The sequence below is a fragment of the Odontesthes bonariensis genome, chromosome 12 (genome assembly GCF_027942865.1).
Source record: "Odontesthes bonariensis isolate fOdoBon6 chromosome 12, fOdoBon6.hap1, whole genome shotgun sequence".
Lineage (NCBI taxonomy): Eukaryota > Metazoa > Chordata > Actinopteri > Atheriniformes > Atherinopsidae > Odontesthes > Odontesthes bonariensis.
The window spans coordinates 19689410-19716813 of record NC_134517.1 but is presented as its reverse complement, the minus strand read 5'-3'; the positions used below and the strand labels follow the sequence as shown (position 1 = coordinate 19716813).

Sequence of the window (27404 nt, the reverse complement as noted above, 5' to 3'; positions counted from 1 at the left end):
GTATCTGTACTATTATAGAATCTGTGCTCCAACTAAGGGTCCTGATAAAAATTAAATGGGCTAAACACTTCCTTAAAAATCCAACCTCTATCTGGAACCTCATACCAGATCACGTTTTCTCGCGCTTTGGTGGCTTTAACTTCATTTTAAATTGTAATTACAATGTTGAAAAACTTCCTGTAAAACTCTCATCTTTCCATAAGCAGGTGCTCTTAGCGTGGACGCTCATTTATAAACATAACTTCTCACCTCACAGATACCTCATCTGGAACAACAGGGATATTTTATTTATAAACAGGTCACTCTATCTTGAAACTTGGGTTCAAAATGGGATCCTACTGGTGGCTCAGCTGGTTAATAAGGAAGGTAAAATTCTCAGTTACAACGAATTTTGCTCAATATGCAAATTTCCAATTAATTTCCAGGAGTTCTCCATGGTGGTTGATGCTTTACCTTCGGGCACTTTAATGCTGTTTAAAAACACTAATTATACTCTATCTGTTCCACCCAGTGTCCCTGATCCAGCCGAGTCATCTGTGGGGAAAATCTGTTTTGCACAGGAGATTAGGAAGAGCAATAAAAGAATACGCAGGTTGTTCCAAGAATCTATTATTTCTCGTTCGTCGGTAGAAATTTACTGGAGCCGTTATATCCCAGATATCCACTGGAAAACAGTTTGGATGATCCCCCATAAATATTTAATTGTAAACAAGGTGAAGGAAGTGTCATTTAAAATTCTCCATAAAATTTACCCTGCTAAACACTATATGATCAAATTTAAAAGAGACATAAATACTAATTGCAGCTTCTGTGAGGATCTTCCTGAAACTTTAATACATCTCTTTTGGCTCTGCTCTTTCACACGTAGGTTCTGGTCAGTTTAGCAGGTTTATTAATGACCATATTTTAAAAAAAGTTTCCTTATGCTGGGAAAATGTTTTATTTTGTTTCTATAGATTTCATAAAAAGGATGCTAAATGTTTCTTTATAATAAACCTGCTAATCCTCTTTGCTAAATTTTATATTCATAAATGTAAATTTGCTAATAAAACACCATGTTTTTCTGTTTTCATTAAAGATATGGAAATATATATCAAATCAATAACAGACTCTACAAATGAAAAGGCTCTAAGGACAATTTCAATGTGTACGTCTTTGCATGTTCTTATTTAATTATCACCCCTGGTTGTTTGTTTGCATGGTTGTTGTATTGTATACTTCAATCTGTTGGTTTGTTGTATACTAATATTGTTTAAATAAAGTTATTTATAAAAAAAAAAAAAAAAAAAAACTAAGGGTCCTGACAGTGCAGCCAGACGCCTCTCGCTGTTGGACGCCATTTCTCACACCTATGCGCGATACTTTCGGTTAAAGAACTCAAGAAGATATGAAGGCTACAGTAGCTTTTCTACACTAGCTTTACACCAATACTTTCGGAATTTTACTTTTTAAAAAGAGGGGAAGGTGCGTCAAAATGAGTTTTAGGGAAGAGCTCGTCATGGAGTGGATGTCACCTGTGGGTGGTGGCGAGGAATGAGGACTCAGGAGGCAAAAATAAAACCTTTTTATTTTAAATAAAGGCGTGGCAAAGCCGGAAATACATAACACTAAAACATGGAAAACAAAATCGAAACGCTGAATAACTAGAACGGACAGAGTGACCAAAATAGAAACAAGGAATAAGTGAACACAGGTGAAGGGGGTGGAGCTGATGACTGTACTGGAGTGACGGAACCCTAACAAGAACCAGAATGGAAAAAACAAACACCAAAAGACATCAGAACAACACGGATCATGACAGTGGATTTTTTCAGCACACTTACTTTCACCACTTGATGGCAGTGTGTGCACAAAGATCGGTCCTTGTTTAAAAATGTGCATGCTTCTATTCAAATGCTCATTCTTTGAGCAACATTATGGCTATGAAGGGTTATATTTACAATTCTGACGTTTCCAGTTCACCCTCACTACCTGCTTGGGTTTACCAGGTCTGTCCAGCAGTCTTCTCTGCCAATGGATCCAACTCACTACCAGGTTTTGATAAGTTAACTGCTGATGATACAATAAAGTTGGTCACTGACCTTTGGCCTAAGGTGACCTGGTACCAGGTACACTGATGAACCACTTAATGCTGGAACAAATGAGCTCCCTCCACCCATTCCAACAATGGAATCCCCAAGTGGCATTCTCTCAAGGATCCCACCCAGAGACTCCAAAGAGGCCAGCTGATCCAAGTTACTGTTTGGTGCATATGCACAACCAGCAGTCAGAACCTTCCCTCCTGCAGCTTGAAGCCGCAGTGAGGCCACTCCAAAACCAAGGTGCTCAGCCAAGGGGCTTGTGATTATGGGAGACCCATCAGGGGCTAACGTTAAGGCAGCGATTCTACAGAGGAGTACTTATTCTGATTATTATTTATTATCAATATTAGCATTACTACTCAAGCTTAACTCTCTCTCTCTATATATATATATATTATAATAATCTATATATGACTTATTATTAGTGCTTATTACATTAGAAGTTAAACTGCAAAGTGATAATAAAGATATAATGTCCCATGTTAATATTTGACTGTTTATTACTAGTTTGATGAAACAATACAACTAAAAATACATTGAAATTCACTTGCATGGAGCACCCAAGTAAATGTTCTATCCAACCAACAGTTACATACAAAACTGAGCACATAGTGTAAAACGTCAAAGAAAACTAAATGCAATGTTTTTTTTTAGTTTTCTATAAAATATCAAGAGTGTATAAAAATAAACGAGTAGCCAGGCTGTAATCTCTAAAGCCAGAGGATGTTGTTTGATTTCACGTCAGCCTTTTAGGAGGCAATTTAAACAACCCAGCATGCTAACCAGCCGGGTATCAGATACAGTTCTACACCAGCTGTCATTCAGCAGAGCGTGAACATGTTTTTCATGCATTAATATCAGAGAACACTTTAGTTGTCTTGACTGTCATTTTTCATGTGGCACCGTTTTTTTGCTGACAGCCTCACTTTCTCTATTACCAGTTAAGTAATGCTTATTACAAGGATTTCTTTTTTTCAATATTAGGCACAACTGGTTCTGGCTTTTTCCTACCGCCTCGTGTTTCATGTACAGTCTTAAAATTAAATGTATAAAATTAGAGCTTTTGAAAAAGATTTTTAAACAAAACATGCAGTTGATACCATTTGTACATTTGTAAAAAAAAAAAAAGAGACAATAAAATTGAAGTAAAACACACTTAAATTTAAAGTAAAAGTTGAAAATAGGAGAATTGAGAAAACACGTATCAACATGAATGAAAAAACTCAACTTTTTTGACTTACAGAGTTTAACTGCTTTCTTTTAGCTCCTACAAATAGCACATACCATCTCACTGAAACTGTGACAGAGATGGATCACTCTGCAGTGTTACCAGCTGTTGTTTGTTAACATCCTGGTACTTTTAGCTTTCAGGAGACTCTTCATATCAAGCTTCTTTATAAAAGGAAAAAAAGCCACACATACATCACCCATCTCTTTTCTGCGCTGCTGATGAGTAAATATTTGTCTTTGGACTCTTTTACTGAACGTCTTCTGCACACTTTTACTCTGCTTTTGCAACTTTCTTTTGAACGAACTGAATGTCAGTTTTCTGTTGTATGAAAGCCTATTCAACAGCTTATTTATTCTTTTGGCTCTCTTCATCCTCACTAACGCTCTCAGTTTTTATCTTATTGTCTCCTGGGCAACACTGGTCCTCATTTTTATCTTCAGCAGCTTTACTTTTGTCTGCCTCTTCTGTGCTGCTGTCTGAGTGGCTGTTGTCCTTTTCTTCCTGATCTGGATCTGCATCAGCAGACTCAGACTGAAAGGTACTGGCTTTACTGTTGTCAGGTTTTGATGCTGTTGGACTCTGAGGCCGCGGAGGGGTTTTAGAAGGAGGATCTGTTTTTTCTTGGTCACCTACGCCCTGTAGCTTGTTGTCATATTCAGAAACCTGTTTGTCTGTGTTTTGCTGAGTTTCCTCTTTCGAATGCTTTTCTTTTTGTGGCAGCTCTGAATTTTGCTTGTGTGCTGTTTCTTCTGCATTTCCCGCTTCAGGAGCAGTGGAGGGCGACTCCTTTACCTCGGTGCCTGCTTCATTCTTTTCCACAGAGCTTGGTGAGTCAGATTGACGTTGGCTCTCTTCAGTATGCTCTTTAGTGACCAGACCTGAGCTGGCAACATCTGCATTTCCCTCTTCAGAAGTAGTAGAGAGCGACTCCTTTACCTCGGTGCTTGCTTCATTCTTTTCCACAGAGCTTGATGAGTCAGATCGACGTTGGCTCTCCTCAGTATGCTCTTCAGCAACCTGATTTGAGCTGGCAACATCTGCATCTTCCTCTTCAGGAGCAGTAGAGGGCGACTCCTTTACCTCGGTGCCTGCTTCATTCTTTTCCACAGAGCTTGATGAGTCAGATCGACGTTGGCTCTCCTCAGTATGCTCTTTAGTGACCGGACCTGAGCTGGCAACATCTGCATTTCCCTCTTCAGGAGCAGTAGAGAGCGACTCCTTTACCTCGGTGCCTGCTTCATTCTTTTCCACAGAGCTTGATGAGTCAGATCGATGGTGGCTCTCCTCACTCTGCTCTTTAGTGACCGGACCTGAGCTGGCAACATCTTTGTGTTCAACAGTTTCGTTGTGTGGTGCCATATTTGGTGAGTTTTCGGTCGAATGCAAGAATGGCCGGGAAGCAGGGGGAGAGACGCTGATTTCAGAAGCAAACTCTGCTTGATCAGACTCTGAAACAGACAATTAAAAAAGTGCTGAGAAAAAAGAAAACATTTTGGTATACAATAGAGATAGTCAAATGTATCCCCTCATCCAGATTGCAACCTGTGTTGTATAAATGCAGATCAATATTTCAAAACTATTTCATACAATCATATTTCCACTGTTGGATAGCAACCACTGGTTGAGATTATGTTTAGTTTGTTTTTTTTTTTTCCTATGACCCAGGAAATACTACAATGTTACAAATGATTAATAGTGAAACTGCTGATGATCAGCTTATTGTATGGTGCATCATATACTATGAACTAGGTAGAGAAAATCTAATCTGAGTTTCAGCGTTGGTGCCCAGTGATCTGGCCACCAACTAACCGTTCAGCAGAGAGGTTTCATCGTTCAGAGCATGTTTACAAGTCTTATTATTCCCCTTTGTGCAAAGCAATAACAGTGTTTTAGATAAGAGCTGAAAAATGCAGAATTCCACTAAATAAATGGACAAAGTGACCTAAAAAGAACACTAAAATATTGGAGAAAAGATTGTACACATCAAAGCAATTCAATTCCTGAGCATGAGTTCAAAAGCTTACACTGATGTTGCGCTCTCAAGATTGGCAGCCTTGTTTCTTACTACACATATGAGATGTTCGGTCATATCATTTAAAGAAAAATGTGAGATCATTAGAAGTAATCCTTTAAAATTAAAACAGCAAAGCATAGGTTCACTGCCAAGGTGCAGGCTTGAGGTGGAGGTATCTGAAGAGATATGCAACAGGCCATTAGCTTTCTCTGTCAGTAATTTTTAACAAAAGCTTCTATCTTCTATGTCTACAAAAAGTTTCACATCTCTGGCTCTTAAGTGGACATGATGATTAAGTACAATCAATTAGAGGGCTTGAACCTTTGGCTTTCATTTGCTGTCAGTTGGTCTGAGCACTCTTGGTTGAGAGAATCAGAAGTTTCCTTTATGGGAAAGCTAAAGCTAAAAGCTGCACAGAAAGGGGCCACCAAGAGAGGTGCAAAAAGGTGCAAAAGCCAGCATCTGTGATGGTATGGGGTTGCTTTACTCCATGGCATGAATGACCTGCATTGCATGTGTGAGAGTTCTGTTGACACACGCTGCCATCAAGGCGATGTCTTCTCCCAGGGGCTGTTTTCAGCAGTACAATGTCAGACCTCATTCTGCCAAACTTAGGGCACATTTATACTTGCGCAGAATTATCCGTCTGTGTATCCATCCGCAGACAGACTTGCAGGATTCAGGGATCTGTCTCCTTTTAAAAATGTTTGCAGCATTATGAAAAGGAGAATCAGACAACAACCACAGATTTTTGAGCAGCTGAGACCATGTGTTCAACCAGAAGGCAACATGTCATGTGAAAACACAAAAAGACCCGGCCACAAGGAACCTCTGTGGGGCATCAGAGCACAGGAGATGGACAAAGGATTTTCACGAGGTTCCTGTTCTAAAGATGCAATAAAAAACTAATAAGAAAAAAAGTCCATGATGCTGTCCTACTGCTGACTCCACCTAAAACAATATACAACAGTGAGTTTATAGAACAAGTTCCTCTTCACTAAAGGCAACCATACTATGACTGGCTTAAATAGTTATGAACGAGCTTCTATTGGCTGCCAAAGCTCCACCCAGCTCTTACTAAAGGCTGATACTTAGAGACACAAAGGCACACGCTACAAAGATAAAGGAACACGAGGGGAAAAGCAGCAGATAACAACTGTAAGTAAACAGCTTATTTGATAAAGCCACTAGAAGTAATGATAGTTTTGAAAAAAACTACAGAATGAAATACCCAATACATCAAATCAAGACAAAATGTTATAAATACAAAACGGGCATAAAGCAGTGACAGTCAACTGAATGCTGCAACAGCCACATCACAGATCTTTGAAGGAGAGTTTCTCCAAAGTGGGGTTTTAGGTAGTGCTCATCCCAAGTCTTAGGATCTGTGGGTTTTCTGTTTTTCGGCAAAGCAGAAAAATGTGAATTCCATGTGGACTCACAGTTCTGTTGGGACATGATCCAACAAGGAGAGAGAGAGAGAGAGTCATTGTCTCCAATTCACTTCCCAGGTTCGGTCAGCCTTCTGCAAAGCACTTAGTGCCACTGAAAGCTTATCTTAGGGCTTCCATCCTCAGACCTATGGACAAACTGAATATCTCAATAAGGAACTTGAAACTGCCATCCGCTGTGTTACAGACTCTAGCCAGAAGTGGATTGAGTGTGCACATAATTCCCTTATCAGATCTGGCTGTTCCTTGGATCCACCATCATCTCAGCATAATCTGCATGACTTCGATCTGTTGAAAAGTCCCAAGAATCTGCTGAGCGACACCAGTCACAGGCACCTCCTTACTGCATTGGTGACAAAGTCTGGCTGTCTTCCCTGAACATTTCTTTAAAAACTCAATCACAAAAGCACCCCCTAATGTCAAAGTGAATTGACGTCGTTCTGTGTCGAATTAGGCGTTTTGAATACACAAAAAATGTCTGGGTGGCGGGGGCCTGGCGGGGCTGGTAGGCTGCCACCTCTGGTCGCCAAGGGGGCTCTGCCCGTTGCTTGTGGGGGCTCTGTCCGGGGGCTTCCTCTGCTGTATTCTGGGGGGATGCGTGGTCGTCTCTATGGTGGGCTTCCCGGGTTCTGTGCTCCTTGGGGGCTGTTGGTGGCCTGGGTCTGGGGGCCCTCTCGGCCTGCTTCTGATTGCTGGGGGGGGGTGTGGCCCTATACACTGATATTTAAGCATGGTTATTATGTGGGACCATCTATGTGTATTGCATGTTCATGCACACACACACACACACACACACACATTCATTAGCCCAGTAGCATGCTCCTGGTGCTTCTAAGGCTGGATTCCCCACAAAAGCCGTGAATCGTCTTCAGTTTTGTTTTTACAGGTGTAGCAGCTGGTTGTCGGATTTTTCATTGTTTTTTATGTTTGTCTCTTCATGTTTCTGTTCCTTTTTTCTCTTCTTCGCTCTCCCTCTCTCTCTGTCCCCCGGCCCGGTTCGGCACTATCACACTATCACATCATGTTAAATATTGTAACAAAAATAAATAAATAAAAACGAGGAGTTGATGGGCATCAAGGGGAGCTTTACATTCATAAAGCTTCCCTTGGCATAGCAAATGTGTTTAGCATAAACGGTATTCAGATTACAATTCTGCTGCCATAATGCTGGACAGGACAAAGGGAAGAAAAAAAAAAATAAAGAATACACAAAAAATAAAACTGTAGTAAAATGATGTTAAATCTAGCTCTCTGTTTACTTTCCAAACCTGGCTGTTCAGCAGCAGCAGCAGCAGCAGCAGAGTTTTGCATTCGGCCCGTGCGTACTCACTTTGGTCGTCCGACTCCTCTGCCAACGTTTCATTGGCCTCTTGCTTTTCTTCTTCATATAAGTCTTGAGAACGATCCAGAACAGGTGCTGGCTCTTCAGCCACCAAAGAAGAAGATGAAGTTTTCCTGTCATTGTCTTCGTTCTTCTGTGATCCTGAAACACAGAAAAAAAGAGAAATACTGTTAGAGATGAAGCCGCACCAACAATATCTCGAAAGTTTTGTGATTTCAAGAACATTGCTGAAACTTGGTAAATTAATGTAATCACATTAGTGATTAGTACCACTGAAAGCTTATCTTAGGGCTTCCATCCTCAGACCTATGGACAAACTGAATATCTCAATAAGGAACTTGAAACTGCCATCCGCTGTGTTACAGACTCTAGCCAGAAGTGGATTGAGTGTGCACATAATTCCCTTATCAGTTCTGGCTGTTCCTTGGATCCACCATCATCTCAGCATAATCTGCATAACTTCGATCTGTTGAAAAGTCCCAAGAATCTGCTGAGCGACACCAGTCACAGGCACCTCCTTACTGCATTGGTGACAAAGTCTGGCTGTCTTCCCTGAACATTTCTTTAAAAACTCAATCACAAAAGCGCCCCCTAATGTCAAAGTGAATTGACATCGTTCTGTGTCGAATTAGGCGTTTTGAATACACAAAAAATAAAACTGCAGTAAAATGATGTTAAATCTAGCTCTCTGTTTACTTTCCAAACCTGGCTGTTCAGCAGCAGCAGAGTTTTGTATTCGGCCCGTGTGTACTCACTTTGGTCGTCCGACTCCTCTGCCAACGTTTCATTGGCCTCTTGCTTTTCTTCTTCATATAAGTCTTGAGAACGATCCAGAACAGGTGCTGGCTCTTCAGCCACCAAAGAAGAAGATGAAGTTTTCCTGTCATTGTCTTCGTTCTTCTGTGATCCTGAAACACAGAAAAAAAGAGAAATACTGTTAGAGATGAAGCCGCACCAACAATATCTCGAAAGTTTTGTGATTTCAAGAACATTGCTGAAACTTGGTAAATTAATGTAATCACACATGTTTTGAATGTTGAATTTTATCAACAAATGTTTTCAGTCTCTTTGCTTTCAGGTTCATATTTGGGTTTTGCTGCAGACTGTTAACTGAACAATTCTGCAAAAATGAAGACGTCTTTTTATTTTAAGTCTTTTTTTATTTTGATCATTTTCTATTAATTACAGATAAGATAAGTAATCATTTAAAATATATATATATCATTTATCCATTTCTGCAAAAAACTTATCTGAAGTATTTCAGATAAATTTTCTATCATCAATCACTGACTGTGACAAATGATCTGCTGGGAGAAACAAAGATTACCTGCTGGTATGTGTTGGGGAGTTTCCTCAATGTTTCTGACACGATTCTTTACAAAACCTGTATAGTGGAAGTCAAAACCAGCTAAATTAATCTGCAGCACATCTTACAGAGCATATCAATGATTTCAAATAATAGCGCTGTTCGTGTAACCTTTTTGTGGTGTCTTGTCTTGTCCTGTGAAAAATAATAAAATGAAATACAGGTAAGAGGTCATTAAAAGACTGCCAAAGATGACTTTCATTTAGAAAAGCTTATAAAAAGAAATATAAAGCAAAGATCTATTTCAGTATTTTAACTAAAAACTTTTTTCTCTTTTTATTCTTTTATTTAACTTTATTTTAGCCGCTGCTGTGAGCTAAAAACACACTTTTTCCCTTTGGTATCTTAGTCTCCTTTCTCTTTTCTTCACTCTCCTCTTCCCTTCATTCTTCCTCTCAGGTTTGGCATTAATATATCATTTTGACATGAGAAAAATAAACAATATCTCGAAAGAAGCCAATTAAACAATCTAAATAGAAATATTATGTGATTTCAAGAACATTGCTGAAACTTGGTAAATTAATGTAATCACACATGTTTTGACTTAATTTTATCAACAAATATTTTCAGTCTCTTTGCTTCCAGGTTCATATTTGGGATTTGCTGCAGACTGTTAACTGAACAATTCTGCAAAAATGGAGACATCTTTTGATTTAAAGTCTTTTTTTTATTTTGATCATTTTCTAATAATTACAGATAAGATAAGTAATCATTTAAAATATATATATCATTTATTTATGGAAGAATACAACTAGAGAGCTTGTTGTTGCCTTTAATAAAGCTGACAATCCATTTCTGCAAAAACTTATCTGAAGTATTTCAGATCAATTTTCTATCATCAATCACTGACTGTGACAAATGATCTGCTGGGAGAAACAAAGATTACCTGCTGGTATGTGTTGGGTAGTTTCCTCAATGTTTCTGACACGATTCTTTACAAAACCTGCATAGTGGAAGTCAAAACCAGCTAAATTAATCTGCAGCACATCTTACAGAGCATATCAATGATTTCAAATCATAGCGCTGTTCGTGTAACCTTTTTGTGGTGTCATGTCTTGTCCTGTGAAAAATAATAAAATGAAATACAGGTAAGAGGTCATTAAAAGACTGCCAAAGATGACTTTCATTTAGAAAAGCACATGTAAAAAGAAATATAAAGCAAAGATCTATTTCAATATTTTAACTAAAAACTTTTTTCTCTTTTTATTCTTTTATTTAACTTTATTTTAGCCGCTGCTGTGAGCTAAAAACACACTTTTTCCCTTTGGTATCTTAGCCGCCTTTCTCTTTTCTTCACTCTCCTCTTCCCTTCATTCTTCCTCTCAGGTTTGGCATTAATATATCATTTTGACATAAGAAAAATAAATAAATACAAGTACTTAAGCATCAATAGGAGCTTTATGTCCACAAAGCTTCACTTGGCGGAGCAAATGTGTTTGGCACAACACGTCATTAAGACCATTATTCTGGTTGCCATGATGCTGGGCAGGAGACACTTTACATCAACAATAAGCAGTAACATCACTGCACAGCCTCTACCTTCTTCTGTGTCCTGTTCTAACGCCACAGGGTCATTATTCCTTGGGACAAAGTGAAGTGGCTGATGAGAGGGCATCGTGGGGGCTCTGTCCAGCAGAGGCCGGCCTTCGTCCCCATTAAATCCATGATTTCCTGAAAAAAGTGAAGACAAAAGTGAATACAGGTAATATAACAGCAGATTTGAAAAACAACCCATTAGGAAATGTGTATGATGAACGTGAAGCTGACAAATATCTGTTTAATAGTCACAGAAATATTATAAAATAACTGAAAAATATTCAAGAAGCTTAAAATAAGCCGTGTCCTTTTAAAAAAAACAGAAACAAAACTGTATTAAACTGTTACAATGATTTAAAAGCTGAAAAGTTTACGAGCTTCAATTGATCTCGAGAACCAATACTTCCCTCCACCATCAATATTTTATTGTAATCTGTAACTCAGTCAATTGAATGAAAAAATATCTGCTTCTTGCATCCACATATCAGAGTAAATACAACATCAAACCTTTGATCTCGTCTGCCTGTTTTTCCAAATCTTCCTCCGTTTTCTTGGAAAAATGTCCTAGAATAAAAAAAAAGCATTTACTTTCATATATTTCACTGTGGTTATCAGACCTAATATTAGCAGGAGCATGTTCAATAATACTACATGTAAATAGATTTATATGCTTATTTATACATAGATTTTGATAATAAAATAAATAATAACTCTGTCCCACAGAGATCTCATAATTCCATCAACTTAAACTTACAGTGACATCAGTGAACACATATCCTGTCCGTACGCTCAGTTCTTGACAAATCATTTTCAATTCTGAAGGAAAGGTGTAGTTTCCTGTAACTGTACCTTTACGCCACAGTATGAAGATCAATATGGCCAAACCCACCAGGAGTATTGGAATTAAAATGCAAACAATCAGTGCAGTTGAACTGTCTTTGTCTGGAGAGAAACACAAAAAACAAACACTCATCATACATCATACACATCCCTCATTTCTCCATTTCATGGATTTTTCAGCCTTTTTTAAATACCATATTAGCAATTTAAAGCAAAATAAATTTAAAATTACTTTTAAAGACAGACATATTTGTTTGAATATTATTACTGATTAAGCAACAGAGACACTCTGTCCACACATGACATACTAGTTAAAAGTTTTGTACAGTACAAACGTCAATTTCTATGACAATTGTCATAAACATACAGTAGAGTCTTACCAGAGTAGCACTCCTTAGCAGTGAACACAGCAGATTCTTTAGTGAGTGGGTTGCTCACGGTGCAGGTGTACACTTCATTGTCATGTTCATCCCCAAGAGATATTGTCAGATTTCGGCCACTCTGCACATTTCCATTTGAGCTCCATTGGAACTTTGTTAAGGACGGAGACTGTCCGAGTTCTGCTGAGCACGTCAGTGTGGCCTGGTTTCCAGATTCATCGGAGCTGCTGCCCTTCTTCATCTCACAGGTTATGGTAGGCTCGGGTACTTTGTCTACATGAATACATAAAAGCCAACATGTAACCACAATGCTCATTTTCTCCTATTTGACATGGATTTATACGAAAAAAAACAAGGACTGCATTTATACGTCCACAACAGGGCTGGATGAGGAAAACATGTTTAACGAAAAAGATACTTCAAAGAAAACACTGCTGTTCGATATTTTCTGATGATCAAAGTCTGTGTCTCGTACCAACCAAAGGTTGAATAGAGGTGACACTTTGAGAGATAAACCAGCTTTTATATTGGGATCATTTGTTGGGAGTGGTGGCAGAAATATTCTGGTATTTCCTTGAAGCGCCAACATATAAAAATATGTGTATGTGTTCAATCCTTTAAAGTAAAAGTTATGCAGCGGTTCACCGACAGACCAGCTGGAGGTAGTCTTAACCTCTTTACAAACAGTTTAAAGCAGTGCTTCCAAATTTAAGGATCATTTCAAAGTAGCTATAAAACCGATAAATCTTGTGGGAAAAAAAGAACACAGATCCCTCGGGGTTGTGTTGTGAGTTAATAGCTGTTTATCCTGATAGCACACGACAGAGGAGCAGAGTTTAACTCAAGCCACATCATAGTGTATGTATACGGTGACAGTTATTGGCCAATTGGAGGATGATATGTAAGTTGTTAATGTGAGCAGTTGGACTGAATTGCCAGGTTCAGAGGCAGCGTTTTCTTCCAAACTGTGACTGCACAACTCACACTCATTCAGACTGAAGCGGTTTGTTTTCAGTTCATTGGCCGTTTCCAAGGGGACTTCAACCCGCTGGTTTGCATACATTCTGAAGCCTTTTTGGACTTTGGCCACCTCCATCCTGATTGATTGAAATCAAGTGGTGGACATGAACTGAGAAGGGCAGAAATCATAAACCTCCTTTGAGTTGTGGCCTATCAGACACAAAATGGCCCCGGCTCATATGAACACGGTCGTCTGATTTGAAACTAGTGAAGAGGTTTTCTGACATTAACATATAAAATGAGAAGTTGTGTAATCATTCCATTGATTTCAATATAATGTTCAGTTTCAACACTCTTTGCGCTGGCTTCACGTTTTCTCTTTTTTCTTAGACAGCAGGCTAGATTTATTTTCCTGATAGTTTTTATTACAAAATTCATTCATTAATTATTCAGTGAGCAAGATGCTTGATAAGAGTATAGTCATCCAGTTTCATTTAATTAGCTTTTGGAGACATTTTCTTTAAGATATTTTTGGGCCTGTTAGCAACAACATTTCATTTTGCTGTTCATTTAAGAATTAAAGTTAAAAACTTCATTAAATTCCTGTCAAAATCAAGTGAAACAGAAATAGTTAGTAGTGTACTGTACTGTAGTAGTGTATGTCCCCACACTTTAGGTTTTATTGTTTTATGAGTGAACCATGAGCAGTGTAAAAGTTATCTTTGCAACATCAACTGTGTGGAAAGGCTCTTCTGAGTCACACACTTCTAATTGCTCACCAGCTCTAATCTGATGGTCACGAAAGTAAAATGAAAAAAAAAACTAACTTACCAATGACCTCTAATTTATAACTTGAACGATCCAATACTGTTTTAGTGAATACTTCCAGCTCATAAGTTCCGCTGTCTTCAAATCTGAGCTGATCAATTTCCAGATCTGCAGAATGCCAGTTGAGAACGACCCTGTTGGTATACGAGCCAAACAGCTGTTCCTGGTTTCCATCAAACTCCACCACTTTGTTCCCATCGTGTTTCCACAGGATTTCATCTGGGGGTGTTGTGATGTCTGCGTTGAACATGATCCTCTGCCCCACGAGCGCATATTTTGGAGTCTGTCCGGCAACTACATACAAAAAAAAAAAAAAAAAAAAGGTCAAGAAAAGTGTCCAAAAGCATAAAGATTTCAGTCAGTTTTAAATCATGCATAAGTGTAGCAACACCTCAGGTTCAACAGTTCAGACTAGCAGTACAGCAACTTACCTTTATTTACTGTATTTTACTCATTAATAAATACTATGATATCAGGATATATAAATGATTGAAAATAAAACCTGGATATTCAATGACAAGAGACTTTTGTCTTTGGTAGATCTATTAATAGAAAATGACAATTTCATGACATTTTTTACCTTATACCTAAGGGGAAATCAAATGTGTGAAAAGAGCCTATAAGCTCCATGCAGAACTTAGGTCTGGTGAAGAGGGGAGGAGATCATTATGAAGTCACTAATGAGGCTGTAACAAAGCTGCAGATTAGCTGGATGATTGTGATGGAGCATTGTCCTGCAGAAAAATCACAGTCTGATAGATGCTGCAGACCTCTTCCTGGACCACTGCCTGAAGACTCCCTTCGAGGAAATTAAAGCATTTTGGATCCATTAAAGATCCAACTAGCTCACATCAGTACTGCTCCTCCACCCTGCAAGCATTTCATTTTAAAGCACTGATTTTATGTCCGCAAGCGATCTGGCAAATGTCCATGTGGTCATCTGTCCATAAAACTTTTGAAAATCTTTCTTCAGGTATTTCTGGGCCCTAATTTACACTTTGACCATCGAATCTTTTTTAGTCGCGGCCATATTTTGTTGTGATGACATCTGACACAGGGTACCTCTGGGCACTTCAGGCAGACTGCAGTTCTGGAGTATGATGGATGGGGTGAATAACTGATTCCTGGTGGCTTCAACTTGAATGTTTCTCTGGTTTATTGCAGTTAATTTACACCTCTTCCCCTCAGTATCTTTTTAAGGACCTTGTTTGAGGGCCCAGGGTGGTCATGCCATCTGAAGAACTTAGTATCTGTCTGAAAATCACTTTACAGAAATGAAGCTAGAAAAGGACCATGGGCACCTTGATATCATGTGTCTATTACTTGGTCAAACCCTGCCTTGTTACACAGACATAACTTTGTTGCGTGAGCCAATAAAAAAATAAGAAAACTAACAAAGCCGACTTATATCTGTGCTCATTTTTGAGACAAATAGAAAAAGTGATCCACATAAGTCTGATCACAGCAACATCTGGGAGGAGGTCAGAGGTCATCAGTTGGACATCAGCGGAGCACAGGAGAAAGATCAAGGAGGATCAAACAAGATCCAATTTTTTTTCTAGGCAAGACCACCACAATACGGGACCAGACAAACATAACAACACAACAACCTCCCCTCCAATAACAAAGACTAAGATATACAGGTGAAAATTCATTAAAAAAAATGCTGACGAGCACAGATCAAGGGTAAATCAAGAGTAATAAAGTGATAAAGAGAAATAAACAACCATCTTGATATGAAGGTAGTTACAGGGTTTATGAAATCATTAGCTCCATCACACCACAGACATTTTTTCTACCCACGCTGGGGGGAAGCAACTTGATCGTGTCAGCCCTACAAAGACCTTTGATCGCCCTCTCTCTGCACTGGATGCTCACAAACTAATTCTATACTTAAATAAAGGGGGGAAAAAAAACACAAACTCACCTAGACAGGAAGTAAAGATACAATAGACGTAGAAACATCGATAATCCATTTTGGAAAGTTTTTTGGTTTATTCATTCATTTATTTTAAATCAGGTGCGTCGTCGCTGTCACATTACTTCCTTTAAAAAAACGTTTTTCTTTGCCTGTCGTCGTCTGATAGATTCACCCCACTTCGGCCACTGCAAGCCTCGCCGAGGACAAAGTCGAACCCCTTTCCCGTCAACAAGCCCGGGCAGGCTTTTTCCCCAAAGTGCTGAGAATGTTGTCACTAAATCGGAAAATGAGGAATAGCAAGATAACATCCGCGAGCATTCCAAATGTTTCTCTTACTGAGAATCGCACAGGTGTAAACACCTGAGCTGTTTCCGGTCACCTGAATTTTCAAAGTAAAATTCGAACCTGCACCTTTGCGGGCATAAATGTGACTGTGACATGAACACATTTAATTTTAGGAAAAAATAATGATAAAAGAAACAACATGTCTAAGTCGAGAATATATCAAATTTAGGCCTAATTAGTATCACAAGTCAAGCAGATGGACGAATGCATCTGCTTGACTTGCTTTGGAGGAAGGCCAGAGTTTGACTTTTCAAATCAGTTCTGTTCAGAGAAGACCTGTTTGTACTAACAAACCTCAATTCGTTTCCCGTGGCGGGTTTATGGGCTTTTATCTGAATTGGCTTTGGTTTAGTTTGAAGGTTTTGCCGGACGCGCACCTGGCTGTTAGACGACAATATCTGACGAGCCAGAAGGCGTCTGACTTGTTCGACCGGACTGTGTGCGACGTGGTTTCGGTTGATTTACAGTTTCTCAGTCGCTTTGGTACAATTCTCGAATCATCCTCGCCATTTGCAAAACAGTACGTCATTCTCAAAACTATTTGGGCAAATAGCAAAACACCATGGATGAGCTGCAAAAGCACTCTTGCTCAAAATCCTTAGTTCATCTCTCAAAACTAAATATCTGTGTCAATGAACATGTCAGTGCCATCAGAATGTCAAGTCCTTGTGTACGGATAAGACAGTCAAATTGCTTAGTCATGTTGTCAATATAACAGTGTACTCTGGAGGGATGTTCTTATGTAAACTATGGCTAAGTTTTGATGACAAATTTTGTAATTTACACCTTAGTGCATGTGTGAGATTGATTACAAGAGACAAGATTCACAATTACCCTTTTACTGTTTGTAATTTGTACAAAAAAAGAAAAGACAGCACTGCATAGCAGAAAGAAAAAGTAGAAATGTGAACCTACAATCTAGTAAGGAAAACTGTACATACAGTGCTGTAGGAATTACAGTGCAGACAGTCTTCCTAGACCTGTTGACGTTCCTGTCTGTTGGGCCACATATTCTCATCCACGTCACATTGAATATTATCTCTTGCGATGCAGCGTGGAAAGAAGCTTCTTGAGTGTCTTATCCAGCCTCTGCAGGCATCTGCTGTGATGTCCTCACACGCCGCATCCATGGCAGCCAGGAGGGTAATTTGTGTATGTGGCTGGTGAAAAACTCTTCAATGGGGTTAAGGAATGGGGAGTAGGGTGGGAGGAACTCCATCAGCATCCTATTGTGAGCTGCAAACCATTGCCTGACGATGTTTGAGCGATGGAAGCTGACATTGTCACAAATTACCACATGCTTTGGCAAGTCATCTCCAATCTGACCTCTCATGTTCAGGGATGAGATCCCTGTAAAGAGCGTCTAAAAAGGTGACTAGACGCTCTGTGTTATATGGACCAATAAGGGGAATATGCGTTAGCACACCATTTTCTGAGATGGCAGCACCCATTGTTATGTTCCCGCCCGGTTGGCCTGGCACATCAACTGTCGCTCTGTGCCCGATGACATTTCGCCCACGCCTTCTGCGTTTTGTGAGGTTGAAGCCAGCCTCATCCATGTAGATGAAGCTGTGCGGTGGCTCGCTTGCTTCCAGTTCCATTATACGCTATATCCAGAATACACAAAATTAGTTTTATGAGTTACATGGATTTTCATTTTGATAAGGTTACATCAAATGTATACAGCACATTTTGCATCTTCTTTTCTACAGCCATAGCAAATGTGTAAAGGTCACACTTACTGTACTGTATATCACTATGCAATGTTGTACTGTGAAGTACGGCTACTGTATGCTCATACATGTTTTACCTGTACATAATGGTAGCGCAGCTCCTTCACTCTTTCAAAGGGAACAGTGTACAGCTGTTTCATATGCATTTGTTGTCTTTTCAGTACCTTGTCAATTGTTGAGATGCTGACTGTTTGGATGTTTGCAAAGATGTTGTTGTCCTCTATAATGGCACTCTGTGTCTCCCTAAGTCTTATGGCATTGTTCTCTATAACCATGGTGCAAATGGCCTCCTCCTGTTCAGGTGTGAAAAGGGGCCCTCTGCCACCCCTGTGAAGTTGTTTTGCAGTCCTATGTGGAAACAATATAGCAATGCAAAACACAAAATTGAATAAGATAAAATGTCACTGTATGAAGTATACTTACTGTAATGTGAAATACTGTTACATTGTATGAAGCATTACAGAACAGTGCCTATTGTTGGATTACATACCTGTTCTCTCGACAAAAAGTCTGAACGATTGAGGACACAGTTGTTCTGCCAACATTTAGCTGCACCCTTCGACCAGCCTCTGCCATTGTAAGCCCATGATTGAGAACATGGTCCACAAGGGTGGCGTGGATCTGATCTCATCTGGAACGCGCATATGTCCTCGGCCTCTTCTGCCTCTTCCTCTGCTCTGCCTCCCAACTCCTCCGCCACACCGCCACGCAGCCACGCAACCTCACTCCTCTTCCTCTTCCTCTTCCTCTTCCTCTTCCTCTTCCTCTTCCTCTTCCTCTTCCTCTTCCTCTTCGCTGTTGGCCCCGTCTAATTCCTTCCATTGTCAGACATTGAAACATTGTGTTGTGCTCGAGCTTTATATATATTTGTCAGTTGATTGGTCGTTAGAGAAAGTCAACATTCACCTGGGATCAATTTACCAATTCAGGACAGATTTTGAACAAAAGTCTAATGGAAATGTATAGAAATATGCTTGACATATTATGACAACTTGTTCAACCATTTTGCATCTAAAGACCTATACGATGAACTAATGCCTTAATGTTGTGGGGGGTGAGACTATTCAACAGAGACCTGTACAATACATTTTGATCAACATGACAAAAGCAATTGATAACGTAGGAAACAGCAGATAATTGTACATAATCATGTGCATGGATGTGCCAAAGCATTGGCAACTTGCTGAAAGAAATGAGAAACTGCTTGTTTGATGTACACAAGTGACACAATGATGTGCCAATTGAACACGTAGTTTTGAGAATTGCAACTCTGATCTGAGAATTGTCCAAAAGCGACTGAGAAAAACTGTAAAAGAAAGAACGCAAAAAGATACAAGGTCCTCTGTAACAGCGCTTTTGTTACACCAAATACTTTCGGAAGTTGAAATAGGCGAAAGTAGCTGCGTCAATATTAGTTTTAGGTAAGAGTTGATGTTTTGGAGTGGATGTTTTCAGCACACCCAACTTTACTTTCTTTCACCACTTGGTGGCAGTGCGTGCACAGAAATCGAAACCTTGTTTTTAACCTGATTTCATTTAACATTTAACCACGTTAGGTTCATTTCCCCCCTTTGAGCGAGGGAAGCTTAGAGAAAGAGGAGGAAAACGAAAACATTTTTCTTTTTTTTTCTTCAATTTAATAATAAAAAATTAGAGTTCAGTAAAACATCACATTTACCAAAAGTTTCGTGTGCTTACATCGGTACAAACCTGGCTAATGAGCATAAAATTAGCACAAAAAAAACAATTTCCCTGCGACAATAAAGTCCGGTTCGAAGGGGCCTGTGTCACCGGCACTCCGACGGAGGCGTTATTTTGTGCACGTGCGTGTAGGACTTCATCAGTGTCACACTGCCGTGGTGCGACACTCCCATTGGTAAAACGCACTCCTCCGTCAACACTCCTCGCGCGACGTCCCAGCACATCACTGTGGAGATCACTTGGTTCTTGTTGTCCCTTCCCCCTGTGATGAAAAGTTTGTTGTTGCAGGCGGCAATGGCGCAACTTGCCCTCTCCCCCAGACGGGTCACAATGCACCAGGAGTCGGACAAAGGGGAGTAGCAGTACATGGCGTGCATTGCACCACCTGGAACCGCAAAGAAGAGTTGACAGTGACCGTTATCATTTGGAAAATAGCTAATGAAAAAGACTCCATTCTTGAAAAACACAAGTTCTCCAACTTAAATGACTTTTTCAACTGGAGCTCATTGACGTGTCTAATGTTAGCTGTCCTTATGTAAGTTAGGGCCTAAAGTACTTCTTTGGCATTGCTGTCTTCTCATTTTGGGTTTAAAGCCTCATATGCATCGATGGAAGCTAGATATATAACGTATTTAAATGCTTGAAAGACAGTATGCTATTTTAAACATATGAAATGTATATAATTCCAAGTCAAGTCATGCAATACTTATTACATTAGAAGTAAAACTCCAAGGGCGTTAATCAAAATCTAATTACCATATAAAAATAAGAGATACAAAGATAATGATGGAAAATGTTCCATGTTAATGTTTAGTATTTTGATTATGAAACTACTTAATTCCATGGATATTTTTCAGTACAAATACCATAGATTCACTTGCATGATGCACCCCAGTAAATGTCAACCAACAACTCCACACAAAACTTGGCATATTGTAAAAGTAAAACGGAAAAGAAAACAGAATGCAACAATTTTCAAATCCTATCTTTAGTTGAACACTGTGCAACGTCAAACTGCATATCAAAGGTTGAAACTGAGAAATGATCCTTGTCATTTCTTCTGAATATGTGCTCATTTTAAATTTGATTGCAGTTCCAGTTCCACGTTTAAAAAGAAACATCAGCTCTTCTCCTTTAAACACCAGTTACTGAAGTTTAAAAAGGTAATCTTTCCAGTAGTAGGAGTAGTAGTAGATCCGGACCTCGTTTTATCATATGTCAAATGTTTTGACTGGATTTAAGGTCGATTCGTAGGCAAGACAATTTTGCACTTTGACTGTTTCACTACAGAGCTATAGTCTTTGTAATACATGCATGTTTGTGTGGGTTGATCATTGCTCAATTCCTCTTCCTCTTTTTCATTTTGCTGAGGTAAGGTATACCTGTTCCCCTTTTCATTTAGGCACAAAGGAGGAATGATCATAAAGCCCTTTAATTGGGGGCTTGATGGCCGCTTTGATGGCAAGATAACCATAACAACTTTCTCGACAGGAATAGGGAAACTTTCCTCTGCACCTCTGAACGGTAGTGCCAGGGGAGGGAATTTGAATTGGCCCATTGTCTTGCTGAAATATAGACCTTCCTTGAAAAACAGTTTAAGTGGATATTAATGGTGCCTTTTAAAGATGTGCACGTTACCCATGCCTTGTGCACCAGTACACCCACCATATCATCATGGATGCTGGCTTTTGAACTGTGCATTGTTAACAAGCTGGAACATCCCTCTCCTCTTTAAAATAGTCCATCATTTCCACATAAAAAATAAAAGGATTTATTTATATACACACTTGTCCCTTGCATATGTGTATTTCTACAGTATCTCATGTATAGTAATTAATGATGATATTTTTTTACCTTGAGAAACTTTACTCATACTGTTGAACTATTCACCCAGGTATTCTTTAACAAAGGAGTAAATCCTTACCCATTTTTACTTCTAAAAACTCCTCTTAAATGCCCTTTTCTTTTTACTCAGTCATGGTACTGACCTGTCACCAGTTAACCTAACTGTAAATTATTTTCAATTGCATATCATTTTAGAAAAAAACAAACAAATGATTTTCTCGATTTAACCATTAGATAGATTGTCAAAGACCTATTTTAAAACGAATCAGGGATCAAATGATGAGCAAATCAATGGCTCGTGGAAAACACAAGCACCTCCTCCAACTTACCAACTATATAGATGCAGTTATTGAATGTGACAGCATTTGTGCATTTAGTTTCAATGGGAATAGGTGTCCGTAGTTCCCAGCTGTCTGTTCCTGGTTTCCAGCATTGAACCTTATCAGTGGCTAGTTTTCCATTTGGTCCGCCACCAATCACATAGATCCATTTGTCAAAGCTTGCTGCAGCAAAGGAGCTAACACCTACTGCAAGGGGTGTCACCTGCAGTAAAGGGGCAAGACATACAACTAAAATGAAGGATGCATATGTTACAATAGTTCAGAGACATTTCTTCTTGCACAAACTCACAATCACATTAAATGGAAATTTAGCAACTTTGAGTGACATTAGGGAAATGTGAAGTTGCAAGCAGAAGTACCTGCGTCCAACGATTGTGAAAAGGATCATAGGCCTCTACGCTAGCGAGTCTCTGAACTCCATCAAATCCGCCCAGTGCGTACACCTTTCCACCATGTACCGCCATCTTGTGTCTCCAGCGCCCAGTTGACAGGGACTCAATTTGGATCCACTTGTCCAGGGCACCGTTGTATTTCCAAACTTCGTGCTGCGTCTCTTTACCCCCTACAGCGACAAAATCATTTGAGGAAGCAGTCACCTTCCAGACAGATAAACTTTCATTTCTAAGCACTGATGTGTCACAAAGGGCCAAACAATCACTGTGCTGGTGCTGTGCGGTGGACCACAGAGCTACCATTCTGATTAAGCATGTAAAGTCCCATGACTTCATCTCAACACCTCCAGTGTACATGTTCCAGAGCAGTTAAAGCAACCAAAGGTGAAAGCGTCAGTTCCTTAGATGGGAAACACCTAAAACCACAGTAACTGTAACGCAGATGACGCCACATCTTCCTGTTGTTTTTGCTCAGTTCTATACTCTAAATTTGCCACATCAAACATTGCATTTGAATGCCAGTGAAGCTAAGAAACAATGAAGACAACCCAGGACATAGAAGTGCCTACATAATACTGATTCAAAAATAACGAATAATCAGTGAGAGAAACACATAGCAACCATAACTTGGCAGATGAATAATCATCAGATAATTTTCACTTTCATTTACACCATAAAAAGTCAACTTTACATGTTGGCAAGCTTTCAATTTCAAATTGAATTTCTTCACTCACCAGATATGTACACTTCATTGTGGAAGGTGATACAAGCAAACTCCACCCATTTTTTGTTTTGGGACTCATCCTCCGCCTCTGTCATTGGCAGTTTGGCGACTTCAAGCCGGCTGCGTCTCAGGGGGTCCAAGCAGGTGACAGTGGAAACAAAGCGTTCATCTTTAGTGCAGCCTCCAATGATCAAGAAGACTTCTGAGAGAAAGAACTGCACACGTGGTTTGGTTCGCTCTGAGACGACCTGTGAAACCATGTAAGTAGTTCGTGAAATTGCAGCAAGGTCCTCACGTTTTTAAATCAACAATAATGACACAAAATCTCATAAAACACTATCTAAGATTAAAGGATCTTGGGTCACTTCTGGGCCTCCCCTGTGTACTGACCTCCCTGCCTGAGAGGTGGTAGGTGCGGGCCTCTTGCAACAAAGGAAAAGCTTCACTGCAGCCACGTATCAGCTCATCTGTCTCCACTTTTTCCACAAAGTATGCCGGCTCCAACAAAGGCAGTCTCACATGTGAAAGCAACCTGACCAGTAATGGATTGCGTTCATCCCGCCGAGCTCTCAACCAGGACATCAGCGCTTCAAAAACATACTCCTCAAACTTCACATCAAGGTCGTCCCTCTTCAAGATGGTCTCCAGAGACTCTGCTGGCAGCTCCAGAAAGTCCTGCTGCTGGACCACCTGAGAGAACTTAGAGGTGATGTAGTCCTGTGCCACAGTCCTCAGGGCTGGCAGAGCGTGACTGTCAGCCAGGTTCAGGATCCCAATACAGCTCTCTAGTTGCATAGACTTGCTCAGAAAGCTAGCACATGCATCTACCACACGCAAGAACTAAAACAGACAAAAACATGCATGAATTACTGTCACTTTTAGCTGGTAGAGATACTAAACATGCATAAGACTGATTAGCTTTACTTGGATTTCCCAAAGACAACATTCAGTCCGCACTGCGAAGAGTTCCCTTCCTAAAGCCTGTCCAATGCGCAGCCCTGTGTCCAGTTTTCAAGTCCTTTCAAAATAATTCACCTGAAGTACATCCTTGCCCATCTCACGTTTAACTTTATGGATAAAAGGGAAGAATGCTGAAATACACTCAGTCTCCCTGTCTTTATCGTCAGGCCCAAGAAAAAGGAAGGGTTGGCTGTAGCTCAGGTGGAAGAGTGGTCTTCTGCCATTCAGACGGTTAATCTGGTTTTGAGCACTAGGTTGCCTCCATAGCATCCATCATTGTGTGATTGTGTGTGATAGAGAAAAAGGCACAGTGTAGCTTGTAACACTGTATTAGCTAAAAAGTGTCATGTGAGTGTGTCTGTGAATGGGTGAATGTAGTTTGTAGTGCAAAAAGGGCTTTCAGTGATCAAAAGTAAAGTGCTACATAGATACAGCCTATTTGCCATTTAAATATCAGCCTCACAACAATGTGAATGCTGCTCTTGACTGCAAATTATTACAACAGACCAGACATACATCACTGTCACATTAGTGCCAGGCAAGCTCTTCAGTGAAAGAGCAATGCTTGGAACCCCTGAAAAATAAAAATAAAAGCTTTTTTTCTCAGCCAGATCAGTGTACAATTTTTTTTTTAAAAATATTTATACATAGCTATACATATTTCAAATAGAAGCTCATTGTGGATTCTTCTTAAATCAATATCAGCAATACATTTAGAAAGAGTCAAGACAGGATTACATTTACGTCTGTGCTGCCTCACTAAGTGTTTGTAGTTTTACAATGTTTTCCCATTCTGGTTTGATTTAGAACTTCAGCCACTCAACAGCTGATGACCTATTTTCCATTTCCAAATTACTTGATGGCAGCATATCTTGCCCTTAAACCTGTATATACTGTTCAGTAGAAATGGCGCCTTCACAGATGTGAAAATGACCCGTGCCACGTCCTCTAACCCACCATCATACTATCACGGATGCTGTCTCTTAAACTGAATGGTGATAACGAACCAGATGGCCACTGATGCACTCATGATTTAAGTGTTAATCGATCAGCCCACAGGACAGGTTTTCTACTTCACTTCAGCCATTTTAAAAGAGCTGAGGCAGAGAGAACATGGCAGTAGTTTTCGAAAGTGTCCCTGAGCCCATGCAGGGATTTCCACTACAGAGCCGTGTCGTGTTTTTAATCACAGCAATTCAATTGCAATTCTCTGAATCCTTAATAGTATGAAATAAATAAATAAATTTGTTTTTCAGACAGTCTTTTTTATTTAGTGGAAACAGGGTTCTGAGTGATTAAGGGTAAAGTAACTACCTTTCAAAAATGTATGAGAATTATTTTTTTTTATCAAACCGAACAACTCCCAATACGAGGCAGAGAGGACGATGGGATTTTGCACTAAAAGGAGCTGAAACTGTGGCGGTAAATATCAGACTGACTTGGAACTTAGCGCTGAAGCCTCACTGTAATGTTTGCAAAGCAGTTTCAACAAAGAGACTGTGAATGTTGGCCAGTATGAAGTGATGAATGTCCACAGGGTTTACACGGGTGCACTTGACAACTGCTTGAAGATTTGCTTGAAGAAAAAAGAAAATTAAACGGTGAAGTTACACAGGGCCTTTTCAAACGTAATTGTAACCTGATTTAATTATATTTACAGCTGGTCACGGCTCCAAAAGATAATATTTAGGAAGAATCAACCATAAAAAGCCTCAGACATCTGTCTTCAAAATGTAACTCTAAAATAGCTTTTTGCAAAAAAAAAAAGAGAAGCACAAGAAAACAAACACCTGCCTCCTCTGCTGTGTGACACAGCTGTGTAGTTAATTTAAGCTTGTATGGAAAACTGATCCAAAGTGTAAACAACTGGCCAACTTTCACTTCCCTCTTAGAGCGACTAATTTCTTACTTAATGAGACACTTGTTCCTCAGAACAGTGAGAAAACTGTGTGAGGTGTAAAGATAAAACAATTGGAGGAGTTTAAATACAGTTATGTTCGTGAGTTTGCCTTTCTGGATGTGAATTCATGTTTTTTCCACATTTAGCTGCTCGTTGCATTCAGCTCAGTGTCATGGAGCGACTGCCTTGATGCAGCGTGTGTGTGCTAAATGGCTTGAGTCTGAATTGGTAGACTTTCTTTTTCCTTTAAAACCCAACTTGATAAAACCTAGTTAATCTACTCAAAAGGTCTATACGTACGCTTTAGTTTTGGAGTCTTTACACAGAAGATATGTATTTACGATGAAGCACTTGGTGATTGTTATCCAAGAAAGGTGCCTGTATAAATAAACTTGACTTACTTACTTTTTCTCATGTAAGCATCAAATCAAAAACTGCTCCCTTTGGTAATTAACAGTTTTCACAAGCTTTTGCCTTGTCTTGTAGTCTTATGACGCCAACAGGTTTCAGATCGGTGCTGATATTGTCACAATCGACAAGAAACTCTACATGATGCAGGGGACAGTTGTGCGAGAGAAACATTTTCACACGCCATAAAATTCGAACAGTTTTACCTGAAACTGACTGGCAGCCTCGAGTATTCCCTGGACATTGGAATGTGTGAGCAGGGCTCTGCTGGTGTATGTATACTCCAGGAGAGAGCGCATCGTCCCGCTGTCAACCCCTTTTATTTCAACACACTCCTCGTGACTCTCCTTGAGACCACTGCAAAACATGGCCCTGTGTGGAAATGCATCGGCTGAGTAAAACGAGCAACCTCTTCACAACAGAGTAAGAAAATGGGAGATTATTTTTACCTGAAGTATTGACTGGCAGCAGCAAGAATGGCTCTGTGGCAGTGGAAGCTGTGTCCCTGAACACACAGGGTCACGTCGGTCAGTTCTTTGTTCACTCGCAGGCTCTCCATCCCTCTCTGCAGCTCCACTGGTAGACCTCCATCTTGCCAGCATAACTCACTTAAGTCTGCTACATTCTCTTTATCCTCATTTAGACTGGACTCCTCTCCGGGAGGCGACAAGGGACATTCTGTCGTTCTCTCCAGTGAGTCACTCATCGTTTGCACTAAAAAGCCTTCAGAAACTCAACTCTGCTCAGAACAGCAGGCAGCTGCGTTAGAAGCACCTGCACTGATAAAGAGAAAGAAAGCACGTCTTTGTGGTTCACGCAAACAACAGTTCAGTCGCTTTGAGACGAGGATTTGTTTTTTTTCCTGTCCTCTTTCATACTTCCTATTCCTGTTGTGTGTGGAACACGCGTGTGTAGCAAAGTTTGTCTCTGAAACACTTCCTCTTTGTGTGATGAGTACATTTTGCCGTGGGTTACTTACTTCTCCTCTTTTCTCAAGAACACTGATGTCAGGTCTCCCGCAGAAGACCAAAACAAAGGGAGAACACTGGAAATGAAACGTCTCGGCAGCCTAACCTGTTTGATGTGGATGTGTTTTAATGCATGC

The 27404-nt window shown here is 39.9% G+C and overlaps 2 protein-coding genes across 2 annotated transcripts; both read right to left on the bottom strand.

The window, feature by feature from the left end:
- Window positions 1–2563: 2563 nt before the first annotated feature.
- Window positions 2564–16292, bottom strand: LOC142396606 (uncharacterized). Its single transcript, XM_075479519.1, has 13 exons — window positions 15957–16292; window positions 14033–14323; window positions 12242–12514; window positions 11871–11963; window positions 11529–11585; window positions 11025–11156; window positions 10522–10545; window positions 10372–10428; window positions 9597–9620; window positions 9447–9503; window positions 8875–9027; window positions 8108–8260; window positions 2564–4760 (listed from the first exon to the last, which is right to left on the bottom strand). Exons 1-13 carry the CDS (start codon window positions 16003–16005, stop codon window positions 3658–3660), a joined length of 2466 nt encoding a protein of 821 aa, XP_075335634.1. The 5' UTR covers window positions 16006–16292; the 3' UTR covers window positions 2564–3657.
- A 3370-nt stretch (window positions 16293–19662) lies between these two features.
- On the bottom strand, window positions 19663–27171 carry klhl6 (kelch-like family member 6). The gene is made up of 7 exons (XM_075478693.1): window positions 26749–27171; window positions 26506–26671; window positions 23422–23871; window positions 23042–23279; window positions 22275–22477; window positions 21904–22117; window positions 19663–20114 (listed from the first exon to the last, which is right to left on the bottom strand). Exons 1-7 carry the CDS (start codon window positions 27003–27005, stop codon window positions 19816–19818), a joined length of 1827 nt encoding a protein of 608 aa, XP_075334808.1. The 5' UTR covers window positions 27006–27171; the 3' UTR covers window positions 19663–19815.
- Between the last annotated feature and the right edge of the window lie 233 nt (window positions 27172–27404).